A 27929-nucleotide genomic window follows, 5' to 3' on the forward strand; every position below is an offset into this window, starting at 1 on the left:
CATGTATACTACTTAATCCACTTTTATGGTCAAATAATATTCCACTGTATAGATATACCACAACTTGTTTATTCATTCATCACTTGATGGATATTTGAGCTGCTTCCACCTTTTTGCTATTGTGAATACTGCCAATATGAACACATATGTACAAACATTTATTTGAACAACTTTCTTCAAATCTTTAGGAGTGGAATTGCTGAGTCATAAGTAACTTGATGTTTAAAATTTTGAGGAACTGCCAGACTGTTTCTCAAAGTGGCTGCAACATTTTACATCCATACTGTCAGTGTATGAGGGTTCTAATTTCTCCACATTCTTACTAATACTTGTTATCCTCTGTCTTTTTTATTAAAACCACTCTAGTGTGTGTGATGTGGTATCTCCTTGTGGTTTAGATTTGCATTTCTCTCATGGCTAATGATGTTGAGCATCTTTTTATATGCTTATTGGTTAGTTGTATATCTTCTTTGAGGAACTGTCTATTCATATCCTTTGGCCACTTTAATGGGTTGTCTTTTGTTATTGAGTTTAACTTGAGGTGGAGTGAGGGTGATCAGGGCCCCTATATTCTCAACCTTTCATGACTGGAGTAGAGCCTCTATCCTTAGGGCATGGTCTGGGTGGAGGAACTGAGACACCAACCTCTTGGCTGTATTCACCAGAAATTTAATCTATTTACCTTGGAGGGGCTTAGAGCAACTGGAAGCCTGCCCCTCCTGGTGAGATATGTGGTATTAATTTCCTAGGGCTGCCATAACAAAATACAACAGACTGAGTGGCTTAAAACCAGTTACCGAGGCCAAAAGTAATGAAATCAACATAATGGTAGGGCCATGCTCCCTCTGAAGGCTCTGGAAAGATTCCTTCCTTGACTTTTCTTTGTTTCTGATGGTTGCCAGAACTCTTTGGCATTACTTGGCTTGTAACTGCATCACTCCAATCACTGCTTTTTTCACCACATGTCCTCCTTCCCTGTGTTTCCTCTGAGTTTCTGTGCAACAAATTTTCCTGTCTCTCATATGATAACACCAGTGATGATATAAGGCCCACCCTAATCCAGGTGGACCTTCTCTTAACTTAATTACACCTGCAAAGACTAAGTCCAAACAAGGTAACTTGTAGAGGTAGCAGGGACTAGGACTAGAATATATCATTTTGGGGGACACAATTCAACCAATACATATAGATAGCCCTTAATGAAGAGGTTAGGGTAGAGGATGAACTGTCTTCTTACCCAAACCCACCCAGAGTGGAACTTCAAACAGGCTGACCTAGGAATAGGGAACTGCTCATGGCTCAAATGCCAGAAAGTCTCACTATTCTTACTGAATTTTAGTAGATTTTCTTGAACAAATTTTGTTTTTCTAGCTGCATGCTACTTGATCAATTCCCAGAGATTTATTTTTTAAATATCTTTATTGGAGTATAATTGCTTTACAATGGTGTGTTAGTTTCTGCTTTATAACAAAGTGAATCAGTTATACATATACATATGTACCCATATCTCTTCGCTCTTGTGTCTCCCTCCCTCTCATCCTACATATCCCACCCCTCTACGTGGTCACAAAGCACCGAGCTGATCTCCCTGAGCTATGTGGCTGCTTCCCACTAGCTATCTATTTTACGTTTGGTAGTGTATGTATGTCCATGCCACTCTCTCACTTTGTCCCAGCTTACCCTCCCCCCTCCCCGTATTATCAAGTCCATTCCCTAGTAGGTCTGTGTCTTTATATCCATCATGTCCCTAGCTTCTTCATGACCATTTTTTTTATTTTAGATTCCATATATATGTGTTAGCATACGGTGTTTGTTTTTCACTTTCTGACTTACTTCACTCTGTATGACAGACTCTAGGTCCATCCACCTCATGACAAATAACTCAACTTCATTTCTTTTTATGGCTGAGTAATATTCCATTGTCTATACATGCCACATCTTCTTTATTCATTCATCTGTTGATGGAAACTTACGTGGCTTCCATGTCCTGGCTATTGTAAATAGAGCTGCAATGAATATTTTGGTACATGACTCTCTCTGAATTAAGGTTTTATCAGGGTATATGCCCAGTAGTGGGACTGCTGGGTTGTATGGTAGTTATATTTTTAGCTTTTTAAGGAACCTCCATACTGCTGACACTTCAGAAATACAAAGGATCATGAGAGATTACTACAAGTAACTATATGCCAATAAAATGGACAACCTGGAAGAAATGGACAAATGCTTAGAAAAACACAACCTTCCAGGACTGAACCAGGGAGAAATAGAAAATATAAACAGACCAATCACAACCACTGAAATTGAAACTGTGATTAAAAGTCTTCCAACAAGCAAAAGCCAAGGAACAGGTGGCTTCACAGGCGAATTCTGTGAAACATTTGGAGAAGTGCTAACACCTAACCTCAAACTCTTCCAAAATATAGCAGAGGAAGGAATGCTTCCAAACTCATTCTATAAGGCCACCATCACCCTGATATCAAAACCAGACAAAGATGTCACAAAGAAAGAAAACTACAGGCCAATATCACTGATGAACATAGATTCAAATATCCTCAACAAAATACTAGCAAACAGGATCCAACTGCACATTAAAAGGATCATACACTATGATCAAGTGGGGTTTATCCCAGGAATGCAAGGATTCTTCAATATATGAAAATCAATCAATGCGATACACCATATTAACAAATTGAAGGATAATATCCATATGATCATCCCAATAGATGCAAAAAAACTTTTGACAAAATTCAACACCCATTTATGATAAAAACCCTCCAAAATGGAGGCATAGAGGGAACATACTTTAACATAATAAAGGCAATATATGACAAACACACAGTCAACATGATTCTCAATGGTGAAAAAGAGAAACCACTTCCACTAAGATCAGGAAGAAAACAAGGTTGCCCATTCTCACAACTTTTATTCAACAACGTTTTGTAAGGCTTAGCCACAGCAATCAGAGAAGAAAAAGAAAGGAATCCAAATGGGAAAAGAAGAAGTAACGCTGTCACTCTCTGCAGATACTATACATAGAGAATCCTAAAGATGCTACCAGAAAATTACTAGAGCTTATCAATGAATTTGGAACAGTAGCAAGATGCAAAATTAATGCACAGAAATCTCTCGCATTCCTCTACACCGGATATGAAAAATCTGAAAGCGAAATTAAGGAAACACTCCCATTTACCATTGCAACAGAAAGCATAAAATACCTAGGAATAAACCTCCCTAAGGAGACACAAGACCTGTATGCAGAAAACTATAAGACACTGATGAAAGAAATTAAAGATGATACAAAGAGATGGAGAGATATACCATGTTCTTGGATTGGAAGAATCAACATTGTGAAAATGACTCTACTACTCAAAGCAATCTACAGATTCAATGCAGTCCCTATTGAGCTACCAATGGCATTCTTCACAGAATTAGAACAAAAATTTTACAATTCGTATGAATGCACAAAAGACCCTTAATAGCCAAAGCAATCTTGAGAAAGAAAAATGGACTTGGAGGAACGGTCTCCCAACATCAAATTATACCACAAAGCTACAGTAATGAAGGCAGTATGGTACAGGCCCAAAACAGAAATATAGATCAATGGAACAGGATAGAAAGCCCAGAGATAAACCCATGAACATATGGTTACCATACTTTTTATAAGGAGGCAAGATTATACAATGCAGAAAAGACAGCATCTTTAGTAAGTAGTGCTGGGAAAACTGGACAGTTACATGTAAAAGAATGAAATTAAAACACTCCCTAACACCATACACAAAAATAAACTCAAAATGGATTAAAGACCTAAATGTAAGGCCAGACACTATCAAATTCTTAGCGGAAAACATAGGCAGAACACTCTATGACATAAATCACAGGGAGATCCTTTTTGATCCACCTACTAGAGAAATGGAAATAAAAACAAAAATAAACAAATGGGACCTAATGAAACTTCAAAGTTTTTTGCACAGCAAAGGAAACCATAAACAAGATGAGAAGACAACCCTCAGAATGGGAGAAAATAGTTGCAAATGAAGCAACCGACAAAGGATTAATCTCCAAAATTTATAAGCAGCTCATGCAGCTCAATAACAAAAAACAAACGACCCAATCCAAAAATGGGCAGAAGACCTAAATAGACATTTCTCCAAAGAAGATATACAGATTTCCAACAAACACATGAAAGAATGCTCAACATCATTAATCATTAGAGAAATGAAAATCAAAACTACTATGAGATATCATCTCACACCAGTCAGAATTGCCATCATTAAGAAATTTACAAACAATAAATACTGGATAGGGTGTGGAGAAAAGGGAACCCTCTTGCCCTGTTGGTGGGAATGTAAATTGATACAGCCGCTATGGAGAACAGTATGTAAGTTCCTTGAAAAACTAAAAATAAAATTACCATACGACACTGAAATCTCACTACTGGGCATATACCCTGAGAAAAACATAATTCAAAAAGAGTCATGTACCACAATGTTCATTGCAGCTCTATTTAAAACAGCCAGGATATGGAAGCAACTTAAGTGTCCATCGACAGATAAATGGATAAAGAAGATGTGACACGTATATAAAATGGAATATTAGCCATAAAATGAAATGAAATTGAGATATTTGCAGTGAGGTGGATGGACCTAGAGTCTGTCATGTAGACTGAAGTAAGTCAGAAAGAGGAAAACAAATACCATATGCTAACACATATATATGGAATTTTTAAAAATATGGTTATGAAGAACCTAGGTGCTGGACAGGAATAAAGACACAGATGTAGAGAATGGACCTGAGTACATGGGGAGTGGGAAGGATAAGCTGGGATGAAGTGAGAGAGTTGCATGGACTTATATATGTTACTAATGTAAAATGGATAACTAGTGGGAAGGAGCTGCATAGCACAGGGAGATTGGCTCCGTGTTTTGTGACCACCTAGAGGGGTAGGATAGGGAGGGTGGGGGGGAGACGCAAGAGGGAGGAGATATGGGGATATATGTATATGTATAGCTGATTCACTTTGTTCTATAGCAGAAAGCAACACACCATTGTAAAGCAATTATACTCCAATAAAGATGTTAAAAAAATAAATAAGAAATATTTTTTTTAAAAGTATGATACACCATGATCAAGTGTGATTTATACCAGGATGCAAGTGTTCTTCAATATACGGAAATCAATCAATGTGATAGATCATATTAACAAATTAAAAAATAAAAACCACATGTTCATCTCAATAGATGCAGAAAAACCTTTCGACAAATTCAACATCCATTAATGACAAAAACTCTCCAGAAAGTGGGCACAGAGGGAACCTACCTCAACATAATAAAGGCCATATATGACAAACCCACAGCAAACATCATTCTCAATGGTGAAAAATTGGAAAGCATTTCTCCTAAGATCAGGAACAAGACAAGGATATCCACTCTCACCACTATTATTCAACATAGTATTTGAAGTCCTAGCCACAGCAATCAGAGAAGAAAAAGAAATAAAAGGAATACAAATTGGAAAAGAAGAAGTAAAACCGTCACTATTTGCAGATGATATAATACTATACATAGAAAATCCTAAAGATGCCACCAGAAAACTAATGGAATTAAGCGATGAATTTGGTAAGGTTGCAGGATACAAAATTAATGCATAGAAATCTCTTGCATTCCTACACACTAACAACAAAAGATCAAAAAAGGAATTTAAGGAAACAATCCCATTCAGCACTGCAACAAAAAAAAAGACTAAAATACCTAGGAATCAACCTACCTAATGAGGCAAAAGATCTGCACTCAGAAAACTATAAAACAGTGATGAAAGAAATCCAAGATGACACAAACAGTTGGAGAGATATACCTTGCTCCTGGAGTGGAATAATCAATATTGCGAAAATGACTATACTATCCAAAGCATTCTATAGATTTAATGCAATCCCTATCAAATTACCAACGGCATTTTCCCAGAATAAGAACAAAAATTTATACAATTTGTATGAAAACACAGAAGACACCACATAGCCAAAGCAATCTTGAGAAAGACAAATGGAGCTAGAGGATCAGGCTCCCCAACTTCAGACTATACTACAAAGCTCCAGTAGCAGGACAGTATGGTACTGGCACAAAAACAGAAATATAGATCAATGGTACAGGAAAGAAAGCCCAGAGATAAACCCATGCACCTATGGTCACCTAATCTATGACAAAGGAGGCAAGAATATACAGTAGAGACAAGACTGCCTCTTCAATAAATGGTGCTGGGAAAACTGGATAACTACATGTAAAAGAATGAAATTAGAACACTCCCTAACACCATACACAAAAATAAACTCAAAATGGATTAAAGACCTAAATGTAAGGCCAGACACTATCAAATTCTTAGAGGAAAACATAGGCGGAACACTCTATGACATAAATCACAGGGAGATCCTTTTTGACCCACCTACTAGAGAAATGGAAATAAAAACAAAAATAAACAAATGGGACCTAATGAAACTTCAAAGTTTTTGCACAGCAAAGGAAACCATAAACAAGATGAGAAGACAACCCTCAGAATGAGAGAAAATAGTTGCAAATGAAGCAAGTGACAAAGGGTTAATCTCCAAAATATACAAACAGCTCATGCAGCTCAATATCAAAAAAACAAACAACCCAATGAAAAAATGGGCAGAAGACCTAAATAGACATTTCAGCAAAGACATACAGATGGCCAAGAGGCACATGAAAAGATGCTCAACAGCACTAATTATTAGAGAAATGCAAATCAAAATTACAATGAGGTATCCCCTCACAACGGTCAGAATGGCCATCATCAAAAAAATCTACAAACAATAAATTCTGGAGAGGGTGTGCTGAAACTGGAACCCTCATGCATTGTTGATGGGAATATAAATTTATACAGCCACTGTGATGAAAATATGGCGGTTCCTTAAAAAACTAAAAATAGAACTACCATATGACCCAGCAATCCCACTACTAGGTATATACCCTGAGAAAACCATAATTCCAAAAGACACATGTAACCCAGGGTTCATTGCAGCTCTATTTACAATAGCCAGGACATGGAAATAACCTAAATGTCCATCAACAGATGAATGGATAAAGAAGATGTGGTGCATATATATAATGGAATATTACTCAACCATAAAAAGAAATGAAATTGGGTCATTTGTAGAGATGTGGATGGACCTAGAGTCTGCCATACAGAGTGAATTAAGTCAGAGAAAGAAAAACGAATATTGTATATTAACACATATATGTGGAATTTAGAAAAGTAGTACAGATGAACCTAATTGCAAGGCAGAAATAGAAAGGCAGTCATAGAGAATGTATGTGGGACATGGGGGGAAGGTGAGGGTGGGATGAATTGGGTGATTAGGTTTGACATAAATATACTACCATGTGTAAAATAGATAGCTAGTGGGAACCTGCTATATAGCACAGGGAGCTCACTCAGCTCAGTGCTCTGTGATGACCTAGATTGGGGGGATGGGGGGCGAGGGAGGTCCAAGAGGGAGGGGATTTATGTATATGTATAGCTGATTCACTTCACTGTACAGCAGAAACTATCACAACATTGTAAAGCAATTATACTACAATAAAATTTGTGTTTAGAAAGGTATCTTTGTACAAAGAGCCCTGTAGCCATAGACCGTGGGACCAGTTCCCAGAGTTCCAAAAACCAATTAACCATCACTAGCCCCAGGACCTGTGAGCCTCAGCTCCATTCAACAGCACCAGCCTAGGGACACTCCAGAGCCTGCAGCCATCCATGTCAGGAGCTGGCTGTACCCAAGAGTAGGCTGAAGCTAGATCCAAGAATCCTGCGCTCACAATCACTCACACCAGAATGTGGCTCTGCCCACCAGTGAGCCAGCACTAACCCCAGGACCCCTAGAGTTCCATAGCCAAATCCCTTTTGACCCAGCCCAACAATGAGCAGCCAGCAGCCTCTACACAAGGCAGAGCCTGGCAACCAACTGGTCCAGGGGCCAGCCACACCTACCAGATTCCACACATAATCAGTCCACCACAACAGAAGGACCCACACAGCCCACACAGAATGCACAACTAGAACATATCGCTCTGGTGACCAGAGGAGAATGTGCTGTTAGCATGCATAGGACATATCCTACAAAAAGCTACTTCGCCAAGGTTAGGAAAAATAACCAACCTACCAAATACATAGAAATAAAAACAGCAAATCAGACAAAATGAGGAAATAGAGGAACATGTTACAAATGAAGAAACAAGATAAAACTTCAGAAGAACTAGGTGAAGTGGAAAAGGTCAATCTATCCAATAGGTGTTCAAGGTAATGATTGTAAAGATGATCAAAGAACTCAGGAGAATGCATGAACACAGAGTTAAAAGAGTTAGAAGATATAAAGAAGAACCAAACAAAGCTAAAGAATACAATAACTGAAATGAAATATACACTAGAAAGAATCAACAGTAGATTAAATGATACAGAGGAATGGATCAGTGAGCTGGAAGACAGAGTAGTGGAAATCACTAAAGCTGAACAGAAAAAATAAAAAGAAAAGAGGACAGTTTAATAGACCTCTGGGACAACATCAAGCACACTAATATTCACATTGTAGGGGTCCCAGAAGGAGAAGAGAGAAAGAAAAGGACAGAAAACATATTTGAATACATAATAGCTAAAAAGTCCCCTATCTGGGAAAGGAAACAGACATCTCAATCCAGGAAGGACAAAAAGGATCATCCTAAAGATGACCACATCAAGACACTGTAATTAAAATGACAAATGATAAAGAGAATATTAAAACAGCAAGGGAAGAGCAACAAGTTACATACAAAGGAATTCCCATAAGGCTGTCAGCTGACTTTTGAGCAGAAACCCTGCAGGCCAGAAGGGAGTGGCATGATATATTTAAAGTGTTGAAAGGGAAAAACCTACAAGAATAATCTATCAGCAAGGCTTTCATTCAGATTTAATGAAGAGATCAAAAGTTTTACAGACAAGCAAAAGCTAAAAGAGTTCAGCAACACCAAACCAGCTTTACAAGAAATGTAAAAGGGACTTCTCTAAGCAAAAAAGAAAAGGCCACAACTAGAAACGTGAAAAGTATGAAAGGAAAAAGCTCATTGGTAAAAGCAAATATACAGTAAAGGAAGTAAATCAACCATGTGCAAAGCTAGTAGAAAGATTAAAAGAAAAAAAGTAGTAAAAATCATCTATATCTGCAAAAAGTAGTTAAGGGATATAGAAAACAAAATGATGTAAAATATGATGACAAAAACAGTAAACTCGGGGGGGAGAGGGGAGGAAAAATGCAGGCTTGTTGAAATGCATTTGAAATTAAGAGATCAGCAACTTAAAATAACTATACACACACACACACTCACACACTTATATATGTAAAACTCACAGTAACCACACCAAAATCTATAATAGATACACAAACACAAAAAGAGAAAGGAATCCAAACATATCACTAAAGGTAACCTAAATATATGACTAAAGATAGTCATCAAATCTCAAGGGAAGAGAACAAAAGAAGAAAAACAAAGTAGAAAAACAACCCCAAAACAATTAACAAAATGGTAATAAGTATTTATACGTACTTATAAATAATTACTTTAAATGTAAATAGACTAAATGCTCCAATCAAAAGACATAGACTGGCTGAATGGATACAAAAACAAGACCCATATATATGCTGCCTACAAGAGACTCACTTCATATCTAAAGACACATGCAGACTGAAAGTGAGGGGATGGAAAAAGGTATTCTATGCAAATGGAAATCAAAAGAAAGACAGGGAGGCAATTCTTACAACAAACAAAATAGACTTTAAAACAAAGACTCTTACAAGAGACAAAGAAAGACATTACATAATGATCAAGGGATCAATCCAAGAAGATATAACAATTGTAAATATATATGCACTGAACATAGACACACCTAAATACATAAAGCCAATATTAACAGATATAAAGGGAGAAATTGACAGAACACAATAATAGTAGGGGACTTTAACACCCCAGTACATCAATGAACAGATCATTTAGACAGAAATTCAATAAGGAAACACTGCTCTTAAATGACACATTAGATCAAATAGACTTTATATACAGTAAGTCCCCTACATTCAAGCAAGTTCCATTCAGAGAGTGTGTTTGTAAGTCCAATTTGTTTGTAAGTCCAACAAAGTTAGCCTAGGTACCCAACTAACACAATCGGCTATATAGTACTGTATATAAAAGGTTTATAATACTTTTCATGAAAATAATACATAAAAAACAAATACAAAAAAAAACATTTTTAATCTTACAGTGCAGTACTTTGAAAAGTACAGTAGTACAGTATAACAGCTGGCATACAGGGGTTGGCATTGAGTGAACCGGCAAGAAGAGTTACTGACTGGAGGAAGGAGAGGAGGTGGGAGATAGTAGAGCTGAAGGATCATCAGCAATAAGAGACAGAGGGCAAGCTGCAATTTCACTCATACCTGACATTGATGACACAGGTTCTGGTTCCTTGCTGGATTCAATTCTATCTATCCTCTTGAGAAAACAATCCAGTGATATCTGGGTAATAGCTCTTTTTTTCTTGTAATAGATGACACAGTAGAACTGGATTGCATTCTGAATGGCTGCTGCAACCTTCGTGCACTATTCTACACTTGTGTCCTGTGCCTCAAAAACTAACAGTGCCTCCTCAAATAAAGAAAATCCTCTTGCCATTTCCTGCATCATGAAACTTTTTCATTCTTCAGTTACTTCTTCTTCCTCTTGTCTCTCTTCGTCCTTCCTCTGGACCTCCAATTCCTGGCGCTTCTTAGCAGTACCAACTACATCACTGCTGCTTTTACACTTGCTTCCAGACATCCTGGGCTTGAAATAAAGATACTGTACTAATGTACTCTAAAGTACACAAAACCATAACCACTTGTAGAGGATGCAAGCATGTGACAATGTACACCGGACACATGAACTAACTTACGTGATTGGACATATGAATGCACGTTCACAACTTTGAAAGTTCGCAACTTAAAGGTTCGTAAGTAGGGGACTTACTGTATATATATATAAAACATTCCATCCAAAACCAGCAGAATACACATTCTTTTCAAGTGCACATGGAACATTCTCCAGTATAGATCACATGCTAGGGCACAAAAGTCTCTGTAAATTTAAGAAAATTGAAAACATATCAAGCATCTTTTCCAAATACAATTCTATGAAACCAGAAAAAAACACACAAACACATTAGGTATCTATTTTGTATATCAACCTGCTGTATAACACAGGGAACTCTACTTTGCTGTACAGTAGAAACTAACACAACATTATAAAACAAGTATACCCCAATAAAAAAAAACAAAACACAAACACATAGAAGCTAAATAATATGCCACTAAACAACCAATGGATCACTGAAGAAATCAAATAGGAGATGAGAAAATACCTGGAGACAAATGAAAACAAAAACCCAGTGACCAAATTCTATGAGATGCAGGAAAAGCAGTTCTAAGAGGGAAGTTTATAGTAATACAAGCTTACTTCAGGAAACCAAAAAAAATTGCAAGTAAACAACCTGACCTTACACCTAAATGAACTAGAAAAATTAGAACAAACAAAATCCAAAGTTAATAGAAGTAAAAAAAATCATAAAGATCAGAGTAGAAATAAATGAAATAGAAACTTAAAAAAACAAGGGAAAAGACAAATGAAAATAAGAATTGGTTGTTTGAAAAGATAAACACAATTGATACAACTTTAGCTAGACTCACCAAGAAGAAAAAGAGAGGGGTCTCAAATCAATAATACCAGGAATGAAAAAGAAGTTACGGTTTACAACACAGAGATACAAACGATCATAAGAAATTACTGTGAACAACTATATGCCAATAAAATGGACAACCTGGAAGAAATGGACAAATTGCTATAAGTGTACAGTCTCCCAAGACTGAACCAGAAAGATATAGAAAACATGAACAGACCAATGACCAGTAATGAAATTGAATCCATAAAAACAAAGCAAAACAAAACAAAACAAAACAAAACTCCCAACAAACAAAAGCGAAGGACCTGATTCATACAGAGATGAATTCTACCAAACAAAGTTTACACCTATTCTTCTAAAATTATTCCAAAAAATTGCAGAAAAAGGAACACATCCAAACTCATTCTACAAGCACAGAAACACCTTGATACCCAGAACAAAGATATAACTAAAAAAGAAAAATTCAGGCCAATATCACTGATAAACATAGATGTAAAAATCCTCACCAAAATATTAGCAAATTGAATTCAACAATACATTAAAAGGATCATATACCATGATCAAGTAGGATTTATCTCAGGTATGCATGTATGGTTTTATATCTGCAAATCAATCAATGTGATACACCCCATTAATGAATTGAATAAAAATCATGTGATCATCCCAATAGATGCAGAAAAATCTTTTGACAAAATTCAACATCCATTTATGATAAAAACTCTCAACAACATAGGTATAGAGGGAATATACCCCAACATTATAAAGGACATTTATGATAAGCCCACAACTAACATCATACTCAACACTGAAAATCTCAAAGCATTTCCTCTAAGATTAGGAACAAGACAAGGATGCCCATTCTTGTCACTTTTATTCTACATAGTATTGGAAGACTTATCCACAGCAATCAGACAAGAGAAAAATAAAATGATTCCAAACTGGAAAGAAAGAAGTAAAATTTTCACTGCTTGCAGATGACATGATACTACACAAAGAAAATCCTAAATATACCACCAAAAATCTACTAGAGCCTATCAATGAATTTGGTAAAGTTGCAGGATACAAATTTAATAAAAATAAGTGTCTTTCTATTCTATACACTAACAATGAACTATCAGAAAGTGAAATGAAGGAAACAATCCCATTTACCATCACAACAAAAAGAAAATACCTAGGAATAAATCTACCTAAGGAGGTAAAAGTCTGTACTTGAAAAACTATAACATGGATGAATAAAATTAATGACAACACAAACAGATGGAAAAGTATATTATGTTTTTGGATTGGAAGAATTAATATTGTTAAAATGACCATACTACACAAAGCAATCTACAGATTCAATGAAATCTCTGTCAAAATACCAATGGCATTTTTCATAGAACTACAACAAAAACATTTTTAATTTGTATGGAAACACAAAAGACCCTGAATATCCAAAGAAATCTTGGAAAAGAAAAACAAAATTGGAGGTAGCACACTCACTGACTTTAGACTATACTAGAAAGGTACGTTAATGAAAACAGTATGGTACTGGCACAAAAACATATACATACATCAATGGAACAAAATAGAGAGCCCAGAAATAAACCCACACACTTATGGTCAATTTAATCTATGAAAAAGGAGGCAAGATTATATAATGGTGAAAAGACAGTCTCTTCAATAAGTGGTGCTGGAAAAACTGGGAAGCTACATGTAAAAGAATGAAATTACATTTTTTTCACGCCATATACAAAAATAAACTTAAAATGTATTAAACACCTAAATTTAAGACCTGAAACCATAAAACTCCTAGAAGAAAACATAGGCAGTACACTCTTTGACATATGTCTTAGCAATATTTTTTGGATCTGTATCCTCAGGCAAGGGAAACAAAAGCAAAAGTAAACAAATGGGACAATATCAAACTTAAAAGCTTTTGCACAGGGAAGGAAACCATTAAGAAAAGAAAAAGACACTCTATTAAATGGGAACAGATATTTTCAAATGACATGTCTGATAAGGAGTTAATATGCAAAATGTGTAAACAGCTCAATATAACAAAAAACTCAATTAAAAAATGGGCAGAAGACCTGAATTGACAGTTTCCCAAAGAAGCTGTAGAGATGGCTAATAGGCACATGAAAAGCTGTGCAACATAGCTAATTATCAGAGAAATGCAAATGAAATCCATGAGATATCAGCTCACACTTGTCAGAATGGTTATCATCAAAAAGAACACAAGTAACAAATATTGGTGAGGATGTGGAGAAAAGGGAAGGCTTGTACACTGTTGATGGGAATGTAAACTGGTGAAGCCATTTTGAAAATCAGTATGGAGGTTCCTCAAAAAGTCAAAAATAGATCTACCATAGGATCCTCTAATTTCATGCCTGGGTATATATCCAAAGAAAACGAAAACACTAATTTGAAAAGATATATGCACCCCAATGTTCATAGCAACATTATTTACAATAGCCAAGATGTGGAAGCAACCTAAGTGTCCATTAACAGATGAATGGATAAAGAACATGCAGTGTATATATACAATGAAATATTACTCAGCCATAAAAATAATAAAATTTTGGCATTTACAACAACATGGATGGACCTAGAGGGTATTATGCTTAGTGAAATAAGTCAGAGAAAGAGAAACACTCTATGTTATCACTTATATATGGAGTCTAAAAAATAAAACAAATGAATATGACAAAACAGAAACAGACTCACAGATATAGAAAACAAACTAGTGCCTACCAGGGGGAGAGGGAAGGAGGGAGGGGCAAGATGTACAAACTACTATGTATAAAATAAGTAAGCTACAAGTATATATTGTACGTCACAGGGAATATAGTCAATATTACATAATAACTTTATTTATTGATTTATTTTTATTGTTGTGTGTGTATGTGTGTGTTTTTAATTGAAGGTCCCTTACTGGTCCTGCTTCCATGAGTGGCTGTGACCAGGGGAAAAAGGGAAGGGGAACCAAGTGGTGCAGGGAGGGGCCATCTCCACAACATTCCATTTATACACAGAACTAAACAGACAAGCACAGAGTCACTATTGTGGTTAGACGTTAGCAGCGTGGGAAAGGGGAGGAACAGGTGGGAAGTTGGGTTGTTGTCAAAAAAATACAGCCCCCCCAAATAGGGGTCCCTGGGGAGCACTTGATCTGTTTCAACCCAAGAGGAATCAGAAGATCAAAAGCTGTTTGGGAAGGCCAGAACTGTCAGGGATGGAGGGAGAAGGAGGAAGATCCAGGAGGTGGGGTTGCTGTTTGGCAACTGGGGTGAAGGGACTGCCCTCCTCCTGCTGGGATCCCCCCAGCCCCTCAGGTCTGGCAGGAAGGGGGCAGCCTGCAACCCCCACAGTCAGGTCTGGGGCTGCCAGATGCTCCAGGTAGGGGGCTGGAGGGAGCTCACAAAGGCTTGCCCTCCAGGGAGAGGACAGCGCTGCTCCCCTGCTTCTCTGCCAGGGTGCAGGGGTCCTTGACCTCCTTACAAGTTTCCCTGTAATTCATCTTGATCTCTGTCATCTTCTTCTTAATGGCACCCTTGGAGCTGTCATACATCATTTTGCTCTTAAAGGGTGCACATTCAGGGGTCCAGAAGATGAATACCAGGTCCTCCTTCTTGCTCTCCTTGGTCTCATAGATTGCCTCATAGAGGACGTAGTGGCAGGCTTTGTCCAGCAGCATCTTGACAAAGGTGGCATAGGGGTCGTCTACAGTCTGGCCCACATCACCTACCAGGATCTCCTTGCCCTCCTCCAGGATGATGTTCTTCTTGTCCTCGCTCAGGCAGAAGAACACCACCTTCTTGTCCTTCTTCACCTCCTCTGGTGTTGACAATTTACACATCTTCATGTCATTGAACATTTTGATGACCCCTTCAGAGACAGCCACACTGGAGGCTATGTTTCCAGAAGCAAAAAGGAGAGAGCAAGGAGAGCCAGAAAAGACAAGAGCTGCTGCAGCTGCTGCCAGGATCCAACTTATCATAATAACTTTAAATGGACTATAATCTGTTAATTTAATTGCTATGTTTTACACCTGAAACTAATATTGTAAATCAACTATACTCAATTAAAAATTATCAAATTTTGTTATGGACCATGTTTTTGGTGTTGTATCTAAGAAGTCATCACTAAACCCTAGGTCACCTAGAGTTTCTCCTATGTTATTTTCCAGGAGGTTTATACCTTTGCATTTTACATTTAATTTTCAGATTCATTTTGAGTTAATTTTTGTGAATGATGTAAAGTCTGTCTAAATTAATTAATTAACCTACTTTCTGTCTTCCTTCCTTCCTTCCTTTCCATGTGGATGTCCAGTTGTTCCATCAGAAATTATTGAAAAGACTATACTTTCTCCATTAAATTGCCTTTTCTTCTTTGTCAAAGATCAGCTGACTATATTTATGTGGTTCTATTTCTGGGCTCTCTATTCCATTCCATTGATCCATTTGTCTATTCTTTCACCAGTTTCAAACATTTTCATTATCGTAGCATTATGATAAGCCTTGAAGTCGATTAGTGTCAGTACTCCAACTTTGTTCTTCTTAAATATTATGTTGGTTATTCCAGGTTTTTTGCTTTCCATATAAACTTTAGGATCAGTTTGTCAAAATACACAAAATGGCTGGCTGGGATTTGGATTGAGACTTCATTAAATCTATAAATCAAGGTGAGAAGAACAGAGATCTTGTTAACATGAACTCTTCCTATCTATGCATATGGAATATCTCTCATTCATTTAGAATCATCTGATTTCTTTCATCAGAGTTTTGTAGTTTTCCTCATTATACATATTTTGTTAGATTTATAACTAAGGATTTCATTTTGGGGGGGTCAAAGATAAATTGTACTATGCTTTTAATTTCTAATTCAAATTGCTAACTGTTGGTATATAAGAAAGCAATTGACTTTTATATATTAATCTTGTATCCTTCAAATTTGCTAGTCATTTATAAGTTCAGTGAAATTATTTTGAGTCAATTCTTTGCAGTTTTCTACATAGACATTCATGTCAATTAAAATGACTTTTTAATTGTGATAAAATATGTGTAACATAAAATTAATGAATTTAATGATTTTAAGTGTTTAATTCAGTAGTGTTAACTATATTCACATTGTTGTGCAATCACTCTCTAGAACTTTTCATCTTGCAAAACTGAAACTCTATACCCATTAAAATACGATTCCTCATTCCATCCTGTCCCCAGACCCTGGCAACCACCTTTCTACTTTATGTTTCTGTGAATTTGACTACTCTAGATATTTCATATAGGTGGATATAAGTGAAATCATACAGTATTTGTCTTTTTGTGGCTGGCCTAGTTCACTTACTATAATGTCCTCAAGGTTTGTCCATGATGCAACATGTATCAGAATTTCCTTCATTTTTAAGGCTGAATAATATTCTATTGTATGTATATATCACATTCTGTTTATCCATTCATCCAACAATGGACACTTAGGTTGCTTCCGCCTTTTCCTTATTATGAATAATAGTGCTATCAACATAGGTGTACAAATATCTCTTCAAGACCTTTGTATATACACCAAGGATTTCAATAGGTATCAGAGACTAAAATTTCCACTGGTGTCCTTGTTTTTGTCTTCCCTGTTGTTCTGGGGTTTCCCTAGAGACTTCTTAAATATTGCCTGAGATGCACCTTTTTTTTCAGTTGTATTCTTCTGTTATTATATAGGATACCTATTGATGTGCTGATGAGGTGTGGGGGAGGTGAGGTGTTCTATATTCCTATGACTAGGTCTCAGCCTTCTAATGAGTCTTTGGCCCTAGCCTATGACTTTCCACGTATATCTCAGTTTTGTTTGCCCCTGCCCCCTTAGGAGTGACAGGAAGGCTAGAAAGTATTGGAGTTGGGTATTTCCCTTCCGCCAGATTGTTAAGGCCCTGGTAAAACTCAGGTAGGTTAGGCTCTGACCTAGGTTTCTATTGAGGGTGGGCCTTATTAAGAAGAACTGAATGCTCTGGGCATATCTTAAAATGGCTGTATTTCCCCTCTCCCTGATGGAGGCACAAAGGGATTTTCCTCTGATGTTCAAACAGTCATGAAAAGTATGGGGGCTCCCCTAAGACTGCACTTCCCTGCAGTTTTGAACTTTCAAAGTAGTCCATACTGAGCCTCCAGCAATTCATCAGTTACAGATTAGGTTTTCCTACCCTGGCACCAGTTCCCATGGAGTTTTCTGCTTCTGAGCTTCTACTCTGATAAATTGTGATTCTCTTTTTCCACTATTTCTTCAATTTTGGGGGCTGCATTTGCCCTGAGACCTCAGCTTTCTGATGGATCTAAGAAGAGTTGCTGATTTTCAGTGTGTTCAGGGTTTTTCTTGCTGTGTGAATGAGAGAACTGACATCCAAACCCCTTACACGCTGGACCAGAAACCAGAAGTCTAAGCCAATAATATTATAAAACATAAATATTACCACATCAGCCTTATGTTTAAAACCCATCAATAGCTCCTTATTGCTTTTAGGATATAAACCTAATCTTAGATATTTCCCAAAGGCCTTGGTTTTTCTTATTCCTGGACTTAAAGAGGAGACACGTCAGTGAATATCTCATCTTCTTACCTAATGATACTCATGATTACCTATTTCGACAGAATGTCATCCACCTCTGCACATACATAAGTATGAATGAATATTCAAGGAAGCAATATCCCTTTGTGCATATCAACTATATTGTTTTCCCACCTACAAACTAAATATAAAGCAATTAAATCTCACCAAAGAAGGATTTGACTTTTAAAAAGCAAAATTGGGGATATGGCAAAAATCAGTATGTTGAGGTCAATCATTACTCAGTAAACCAATTTATTTTAAAGCTAAGAAATTAGACATAAAGAACATGAAGGTTACTTGTGTTAAAATGCAATTAATTTCAATATTAGTATACTCATGCTTAAGTTGTGACATAGTGACACAATACTGAAGAAGACTGAAGAAATCATTTTTTAGAACTTAAGTAAAATGAAAACTTCTTAATTATTTTCCTTACGTATCAATTTACTTGAGCAAAGAATTGTCAGGTGAAGGAATTTAGGAATAGGTATAGAAATTAGAAGGCAATCCTTATTTAATGTCACATAACTTATTCATCCCTAATGATAGATTTAATGTTTGCATAAGTGAAATATGAATCATACGTCAAATGCCAAAATATGTAAAAGCCACATTTAGGAAAAAAAATCTCTCCTCACATCCAAATGTCAAGTAAGTCTCTATTAATTAATTTCTAGCAATTACTGTGGATATCAGTCCATAACTTACCAGATCTATTACACTTGTTTTAAAGGAAAACTAAATAAGTAAAGAGAAATCAATAAGGTCATATGACTTCTTTTTCTATGTTTTCTGATCTGCATTTACTTTGAATACAAAGGTCATTTATTTTCAAGAAAACTACTTTGAACTTATTTATTTAAAAATGTATTTGTCAATAAAATGACTTGAATTACTAACTCCTAACTCCTGTTTTCTCAATACCTTTTTTTTGTATAGTATGGCCCAGGACAAGCTACTCTGCCACAAAATTTCTAGATTCTGAGTAAAATGTAGTTTTTGTTGTTGGAATTAAGGGACACCTCCAATAAGTCACTGGAGCAAAGGAAAACTAAAATACTGAAAAACAATAGTATGTAAATTAAGAAAAGAATAAGTATTTTTAATTTTCCCTATACACTAATAGGTTCTGGGATGTTAAATGGGAGGTAAAAAGCTCTTCTTGAGTCTACTGGGTCTTGACTGCCTTCAGCTCCACATGCCAAAGTGGCATATTTTAGGGTGGCACATTGTGTTACCCTTCTGTTGCCCAATAGCAGAGCCTCACATTTTATGAAGCAAAAATTAATACAGTTGCAAGGAAATATTGCCAATTCCACCAACATAGTGAGTCAATACAGTTCTCTTTAAAGAATTGGAAAAAAATATACTAGATTTGAAAAACAAAATAAGCTTGATTTATCGCACTTACGTAAAACACTGCAACCAACAAACAGAAAACACACATTGAACATTAATGAAGACTGACCACCATAAAACAAGTTTTGTTTTAAAACTCTTATGTTTCACTGTAAGCACTTTTAAAGAGTTCTATAAATCTTGTAGAGATGACAAAAGGAACTATACATGGTAAAAATTCCTAGTATACTAGACAATACTCCAGTATTGTCTATAAGTCCTATTTTTTCCAAGGTAGCTGAGATCCTCACTTAAGGTGAATATTAAAAGGTGAAACTTCTGCATCACTTTGAACTTTCATTTCAAACCCGCATTTTTTTCCTATGAGGTCTCTATCCTCTGTAATCCATTGGCTTGCCAGTGTGGCACCCTGACTCAACATTATTAGGATGAAATCAGATATTTCTCACCATCTTAATCACAGAAGATCAAAAACTAAAATGAATCTCCAAAATGTCAGTTATCCAGAGAGCCAGTCTATTTTTAGACAACTGATCTACAAATCACCAAACCACTTCAGGGTTAACAAGTGGCATCTGGTATGTACTGGTAAATAGCATTAATTTTAACTAACTTTTTATTCTCTTTAATTTTACATATTTTACAAAATAATAAATCTCATTAACCTTTAACATTATGTTATGCTCTAATAAATTATATACATTTGTTTTCCATGGTAATTATTAGAAACATATAGCTTTGCCATTCATAAACAGCTAAATTAGCACAATTACATTTTAAAATGTTTCTCTGGCATTTTTTTCCCTTTTGAGCATCAGTGAAAAACTCACGCCTATGTCAAAGGTTACTCAGAATTTTGTAACCAGAGGTTTAAGGTCAGTATTGCCATTTAGATATACAATTCACTATATAACACTGAAGACAAAGAAATTGTCAGCTAAGATTTTTTTTGGGGGGGGGCGTCCTAGGTGATTATATTAGCTTCCTCCTGAGTGTAAGTGATTAAATGGCATAATATCCTAAGTATGGTTTATAGGGCTATTTATAGGAAAATTATAGTTTTGAGTAATATTATTTTAGCTATGTATCTTATTTATAAGAGATTATTTGTAATACTGTTTTTATGGTGAGCTAAAAGAGAGCGTTATTTGAGTTTTTGTTGGTTTTAAGCACTACTTCCTGCTGTTTTTAGAAATCTATAAATAATATCTGAAAACTTTGACCCACTTTTCTATCTCTAATTTTTTTTATCACAACAGTTGCTATATTGACCAATTCTCTGATTCTTTTATTCCTTTATTATTTTTTGTTTTTCTTCTTGAAGGTAAAATGAAGCTGACTCATATTTTGATAATCACTTGAAATCTACATAATCCCCCTTTGTTAAATAACCCTTTGTTAAATAAATCTTTCAAGCTGCAGGCAAAACTACTGTTCAACTTTGATCATTTTTAAATAACATTTCATAGTAGTTATAAAGATATGCTAATAAAGGAAGTGGGATGGGTAATGCACTAATATATCTAAAACAATTAAACCAGGTCAAATGATAGAACATAGAAAGCCGGTCTATGTAGAATTTCCATTTTCCACATTAACAGAAATATTTATTAATAATCACTTAATGGAATTAAAAAATACCTTTATAGATGTTGATCCTAGGTCACTGAGAAGACTGATAAATTCAGACATTCCACTAAACCTTGAATGTATGACTATTATTTCTGTCCAAATTTTTGCTTATTTTATCATTGTATGGCAAGTAAATAAATTTTGAATGAGCTGAATCATGCACAAAATCTCCATGCATGAAAAAATTTGTTTTCCTCTTCATAAAAGAAGTTAAATTTTTATTTTTATATATTTCTTTTTTTAGAAAGACTGGGAGAAGTTAAATTTTTAAATCATCTTTTTTTCTAAGAATATACTTTAATCAGAGAATAATCCTTTAAAACTACATTAGTTAAAGATCTTAAATTTTGGCCTTTGTATAGATAATTTTTCAAAAGTTTGTGGGTTTTGTCATAATCAAATTGTATCACTGACATAATGGATCCAAACAATTATTCTGAAGTTGACCATTAAAAGCATCCTTAAGAAAATCTTAATCATTAAATTGGATGAAGAGGGAAAAGACAACTGAGAAGTATTTTTAATCATTGAACTGTTTATGCTCAGGACATTAAATTTCATAAATGCTCTGAATTTAGGAAAATATACTAGTGTGTGAATTGGTTCTATTTAATGAAAATTTGATTTGGTCATATTTCAATTTTTTTAGTTGTTTTGTTTTACGTAAATACTGGTTCACTTGATGCTTTTTGAAAGAGTAAAATATTTTGTCAAGAAAACAACTGAACTTAGCAAATTAGAATAGTTCTAATATTGTGTTCATCTTGATTTTTAAAATTCTTTTAAGAGCTGGAAAGGAAGATCTAGTCACTTCAATTTTAGTTGGGCAAAAAAAACGATGGATAGAGTAGAAAAAATTGTTATGAACATGGGAGAAATGAATCAAATAGTTTAAGATATAGAATCAGCTATACCTAAAATTTTAATAAAAGCAGTTTGTATTTGGTATACCTAGCCTTCCCTTTCTATATAGAGTTTGCCTCTTTTAACCTGTATAAATATAAGGAGAAAAGTTAATAAAGCATTTCATTGATTATTATCAGATTCACTGACATATTCAAAGAAATATAAAATGAAAAGTTTCAAAGGAATAAATCTCTAATGGTGGAATTTAAGTCATAATGGCATTTGGATGGGGACATTCATTTAGGGCTGAGAGGCTCCTAGACTACTCTTCACATCATCTTGCATGTATGACTGTGCTTGACTATACTCCTTGCTGTGTGTAGAAAGGGGTGTCTATTTGAATGAATGTATTCTGTGGCTTCTTTTTTCTCAACACCACTTTGTGTCATACTGAAGGGGAACAAAGATCAAGTTGTGAAAGGTTTTTCCTCAAACTATTCAAATGGTGATATTATTCTGAAATCTCAAGAGACAAAAGGTGGCAGGACAGAAAATCAACATTGACAAATGCTCAGTCCAATTCTCTACCTGACCTGTTACATGGGTATATCAGAACTGACATCGTTGATCTCCTTAAGGCATTCACGACTCAAAGAAGTTACGACTTGCAGAAAAAGCCAGCTGGGTGCATTAATACATAGAAACTGGCAACTATGGCTTTGGTTTCATAAGCAGTAGTATTGCCAGCTGGCTCCAAGGTTTTGCCTAGACTGATTTCCCTCATCAATTCTAGGCTCTCCTAAGTGGAAAATATTCAGGTCCAAGTGGGCTCATCTTCCTGCAAATCATGGAAGAATATTTTCTTAGCTTTCCTTTGGTTGTGATTCAGATAGTAAAGTCGTTTATGCACTCTCTTAGGTACTAATATCAGTGTGTAATAAAATGCAATACAGTGGAGCAAATAAGAAAATGACTGGCATTGAACTGAGGCACAGTACTCACTCAAAACTTCAGTTTCTTCAAATAATAGTGCCTGCCTCATTGGGAACTTGTACGATTAAATGGGATGACATTTGTAAAATGTTGAGCATAGTACCTAACACATTGTAGCTACTCAATAAATAACCAGTTTCAGCTCAAACAACTCAGGTGTTATTGCTTTTATATACTGAGGTTTGTAGAAGATTTGATGAACAAGCTTTACAACTTTAACAAACAAACTTTAAAAAATCACTGGTCTCATTGATCTCAAAAAACCTTTCCAGCTCTAAGATTATAAAATGATTACACCCTAGTTCCCTCTACAGAGTATTTTACTTGATGTTTCTCAACAGATAGCACAGGACTTGTGAACTTAACCAAGATGGAGGGAGAGTAGTTGACTGCTAACAGTGTCTCCATTTAAAGGACTAAGTGGTCCATTAACACTGGTAATACGTGAGAGTATTGTAGGACATACATAGGCAAACATTTTTGTAATAAACATATATGTTTTAAAAATTAAATATATTAGAAAGAATATAAATAGCCTAAATACATGGCTTTAAAATTGAGTCAATTTTTAATGGATAAACAATACTAAATATAGGGAAGTAAATGGAAAATATGAATGAAGATAACACTTACATAACCAATGACTGGAAAATATTGTTTTTATCTATACTAATGTTATGTTAGAACTTCTTAAAAAATAAAATGAATGAAATTTATATCCTATTGAGAATACAAATTTGTCCATACATACACAAATAAAAGCATCTGCTTTTCAAATGTATCTTTGTCTAAAAAGAGATTCATGACTGCACAACCAGATTATTCCATTCTCACTACACCATTAATTAATTCCATTTGTGGCAAATCCATTCTATATTACCAGCTCCAATCTTCTGTAAATTAAATATATGATCTTAACTTCTCAAAAAAACATAATTTACAACTGTACTACTGTCTTTCTACTTAAATCGCATGTAATATTTTCTAGTTAAACTCACTGGGTAAAATATTAATTAATAAAATTATAAACTGAAACTTCTTCAAAATGTGTAGCCTCTTGGGTATAAATCCATAATATTAAGAAAAGTGGAAAGAAGAGCAAAATAAATAAATAAGCAAATAAAAACATTTATTTTGAGAGCAATAGGAATACAGTTACTTGCTTTGTTTTTATTCTTGTGCCAAGCAAGCTGCATGGTTTATTATATAAATAACCTACACAAAATTTTTGGACCACTTTATTTTGGCCCTAAAATCTTAATATCATCCAGACTAATCATCTTCAGAATATGAGAAAGATAGTAGAAGAGCAAAATTCATCCCAAGAAATTAAAAATATAGATGCTAATCTCAAATCTTTTTACATTTCACTTTATTTGAAATCTGGAAGGAATTATTGATCTAGAGAGTAAAATAATAAATTTTAAAAGTTGTTTATACAGTCACTATTTTTAATGCATAACTCCTGCATTATAAACAACTGTAAATTGAAATTCTAAAATTAAGTCTGAGAAACTACTACCTACATTCATTTCAAACACTAGTATATAATAAATGGCAGTGACTCTATGAAGAAAATGTGAAAGTCCACTACTAATGAAATAGTTTATTTGTTTAGCTTTCTAATGGAAAATATTTAACAAAGAAGGTGAAATTAAATATGAATACTTGGAAGACTTAATACACAGTATTAGTGAATTAAATCAAGATGGAAAGAGAGAGGATTTAAGATAGCCGAGTAGGTGGATGTGCAGTTTATCTCTCCATGGATGTATCAGGAATACATCTATAGATGCAACAATTCTCACAGAACACTGGCTGAAAACTAGCAAAAGATTGGACACCAGAAAGGACTATAAAGATCCCTGCATAACTGGGTAGGACGGAAAAAAAAGAAGGGAAAAGGAGGAGGAGAGGAAGAGGGATGGGACCTGCACCCCGGGGCAGGGGAGCTGAAGCAGAGGAGAGATTCCCAAATTCGGGGAAACCCCGCTCTGACAGGGAAATCGTTTGGGACAGAAGGGAAGCATTTGAGGCTGTTGGAAGAGGGTGAAACGGCTGATCTGTGGCAGATGGGACAGAGTGAGAAATACACAGTTGGTCTGTACAACAGCCCTACGTGCCCTGGACTGCGACGTGTGTTCACAGATGTGCAAGGGGGCTGGGAGCTAGTGCGTGGGGATTGAAGAACAGGTCCAGAGTGGGGGCTGCTGTTGGCTGTGGGGAGATAGACTGGGGGGATGGGAGGGAGGAAATCAGCAGCAGGGAGTGCCTGTGGAGGAAGACTGGACTGCGATGGAGGCAGGGTGCTGCTGCTGAGTCACATGCAGGGGGAGGAGCCACTATTGTAACCTCTCTCTTGCCTACCAATGACAATAAAAGAAACCCTCTCAGGGCTGGCCCTCACGTGCCTGCTGTTGGGTGCCAGAAAAACCCCAGCCAGTGCTGGCCCTCATGTGCCTTACACTGGGTGCCAGAAGAGGCCCTCACTAGGGCCATATTTCTTGTGCCCGTGGCCACCAGCTTCCCTGCACATTTGGTACCACCAGTGTTCCCACAATCCAAGCAGTCATACCACCTCTGCACCCTGTTAACAATGGATGGAAAAATATATGTTTTGATAACAGTACCCGAAATAGAGGTGGAGTGGCTATACAAATATCAAGATGTGGTAGATATATACAATAGAATATTACTCAGCCATAAAGAAAGAACAAAATAACGCCATTTGTACTGACATGGATGGACCTACAGATTGTCATACTGAGTGAAGTAAGTCAGACAAAGACAAATATCATATGATATCACTTATATGTGGAATCTTAAAAAATGGTACAAATGAACTTATTTGCAAAACAGAAATAGAGTCACAGATGTAGAAAACAAACTTATGGTTATCAAGGGGGAAAGGGGGAGTGGGATGAATTGGGAGATTGGGGTTGACATATACACACTACTATATACAGAATAGATAACTAATAAGGACCTACTGTATAGCACAGGGAACTCTACTCAATACTCTGTAATGACCTATAAGGGAAAAGAATCTAAAAAAGAGTGGATATATGTATATGTATAACTGATTCACTTTGCTGTACAGCAGAAATTAACACAACATTGTAAATCAACTATACTCTAATAAAAATTAGTTTAAAGTAGAATTTAAGACAAAATTTGTTATTAGAAACAAAAGGGACATTTTATAATCAAAAAAAGGCCAAAAAAACACACAATTCTAAACATGCGTGAACCTAACTATAGAGCCCCAAAATACATGAAGTAAAAACTAACATAAATGAAGTTTAACAATAATTGTTGGGCACATCAATAATGTACTTTCAATAATGGATAGAAAAAATAATCAGAAGATCAACAAGGAAATATAAGATTTGAACACTATAAATCAACCAACCTAGCCCTAACAGACATCTATAGAACTCTCTACCCACAAACAGCAGAATACACAGTATTCTTAATTGTTCATGGAGCAGTTTACTATGTAACATATGGGTAGACCATATGTCAGGTCATAAAAAAGTCACAATAAATTTTAAAAGATTGGAATCACACGAAGTATGTTCTTCAACCAGAACAGAATGCAATTAGAAATCAATAACAGAAGGAAATTTTGGAAATTCATAAATATGTGGAAATGTAACAACACATTCCTAAATAACAAATGGGTAAAATAAATTACATGTAAAATTAGAAAAAAAAGAACTTAGAGAAGTATAAATATGAAATCATAACATACTAAAACAAATGGGAATCAGAGAGAACTATGCTTCCAGGGAAATGTATAGCTGTAAATGTCTACATTAAAAAAGAATAAATGGTGGGTGATGTCAAAATGGTAGAAACACTAGACCCCACTTTCCCTCATAGGCACACTGAAACAACAATAAATGAACAAATTCCTTTTGTGAGAAGTCCAGAACCTAGTTGAGAAGTTTCTACACCCTGGGCAAGCATGAAACTAGTCACATCAAAGCCAGTAGGAAAATATACTCTTACCATAATCCCTATCCTTGGCACAGTACCATATGATCGAGAGGAAACACCTAGCTCCCAGCTTCTCTTTGGGGAGAGAAAGAGTTGGACTGCATATCCAATGTTCCAAATTACTGGGGGCTGCCAAAGGCACTGGTTCTGTTTCACCTGTCTCAGACTGCTGATGAAACTGAGCATACTCTAGATACCTAAGCACCACTGAGAACAAATACAGAAGTTTGAAGTAGTATGAAGGTATTTGTAGTAGCCCCTCACTACAGGGGCTACTGGAAATACGTTCTAAACAAACGGACAAGATAATTCTCTAGAACCCAACCCTAATGAAATGGAGATACATGATTTACCTCACATAGAATTCAAAATAACCATCATAAAGATGCTCAACAAAATCAGGAGCACATGCAGGAACAAAGTGAGAATTTCAACAAAGTGACAGAAAGTATTTCAAAAGTAATAAACAGAAATCTTGGAGCTAAAGAATACAATAACTGAACTGACAAATTCACTAGAGGGGCTCAACAGTAAACTAGATCAAGCAAAAGAAAGGATCAGTGAACTCAAAGATAGGTCATTGGAAATTATCCAATAATAGGAACAAAAAGAAAACAAAGAATGAAAAAGAGTGAAGAAAGTTTAAGAGACTTATGAGACCTCACTAAGAAAACCAAAATATGTGATATGAGAGTCATAGAAGAAGAAAACTACAAAACATTATTGAAATAAATTAGAGAAAACCTAAGTTAATATAAAGATAATCTGTGTTCCT

The 27929-nt window shown here is 35.6% G+C and overlaps 1 protein-coding gene across 1 annotated transcript; it reads right to left on the reverse strand.

The window, feature by feature from the left end:
• Positions 1-14646: 14646 nt before the first annotated feature.
• Positions 14647-15714, reverse strand: LOC101281772 (cofilin-1-like). The gene has a single exon (XM_033405538.2). The coding sequence runs from the start codon at positions 15602-15604 to the stop codon at positions 15146-15148; it is 459 nt and encodes a 152-aa protein (XP_033261429.1). The 5' UTR covers positions 15605-15714; the 3' UTR covers positions 14647-15145.
• Between the last annotated feature and the right edge of the window lie 12215 nt (positions 15715-27929).

Source organism: Orcinus orca, chromosome X (assembly GCF_937001465.1).
Source record: "Orcinus orca chromosome X, mOrcOrc1.1, whole genome shotgun sequence".
In the NCBI taxonomy this organism is placed as follows: Eukaryota; Metazoa; Chordata; class Mammalia; order Artiodactyla; family Delphinidae; genus Orcinus; species Orcinus orca.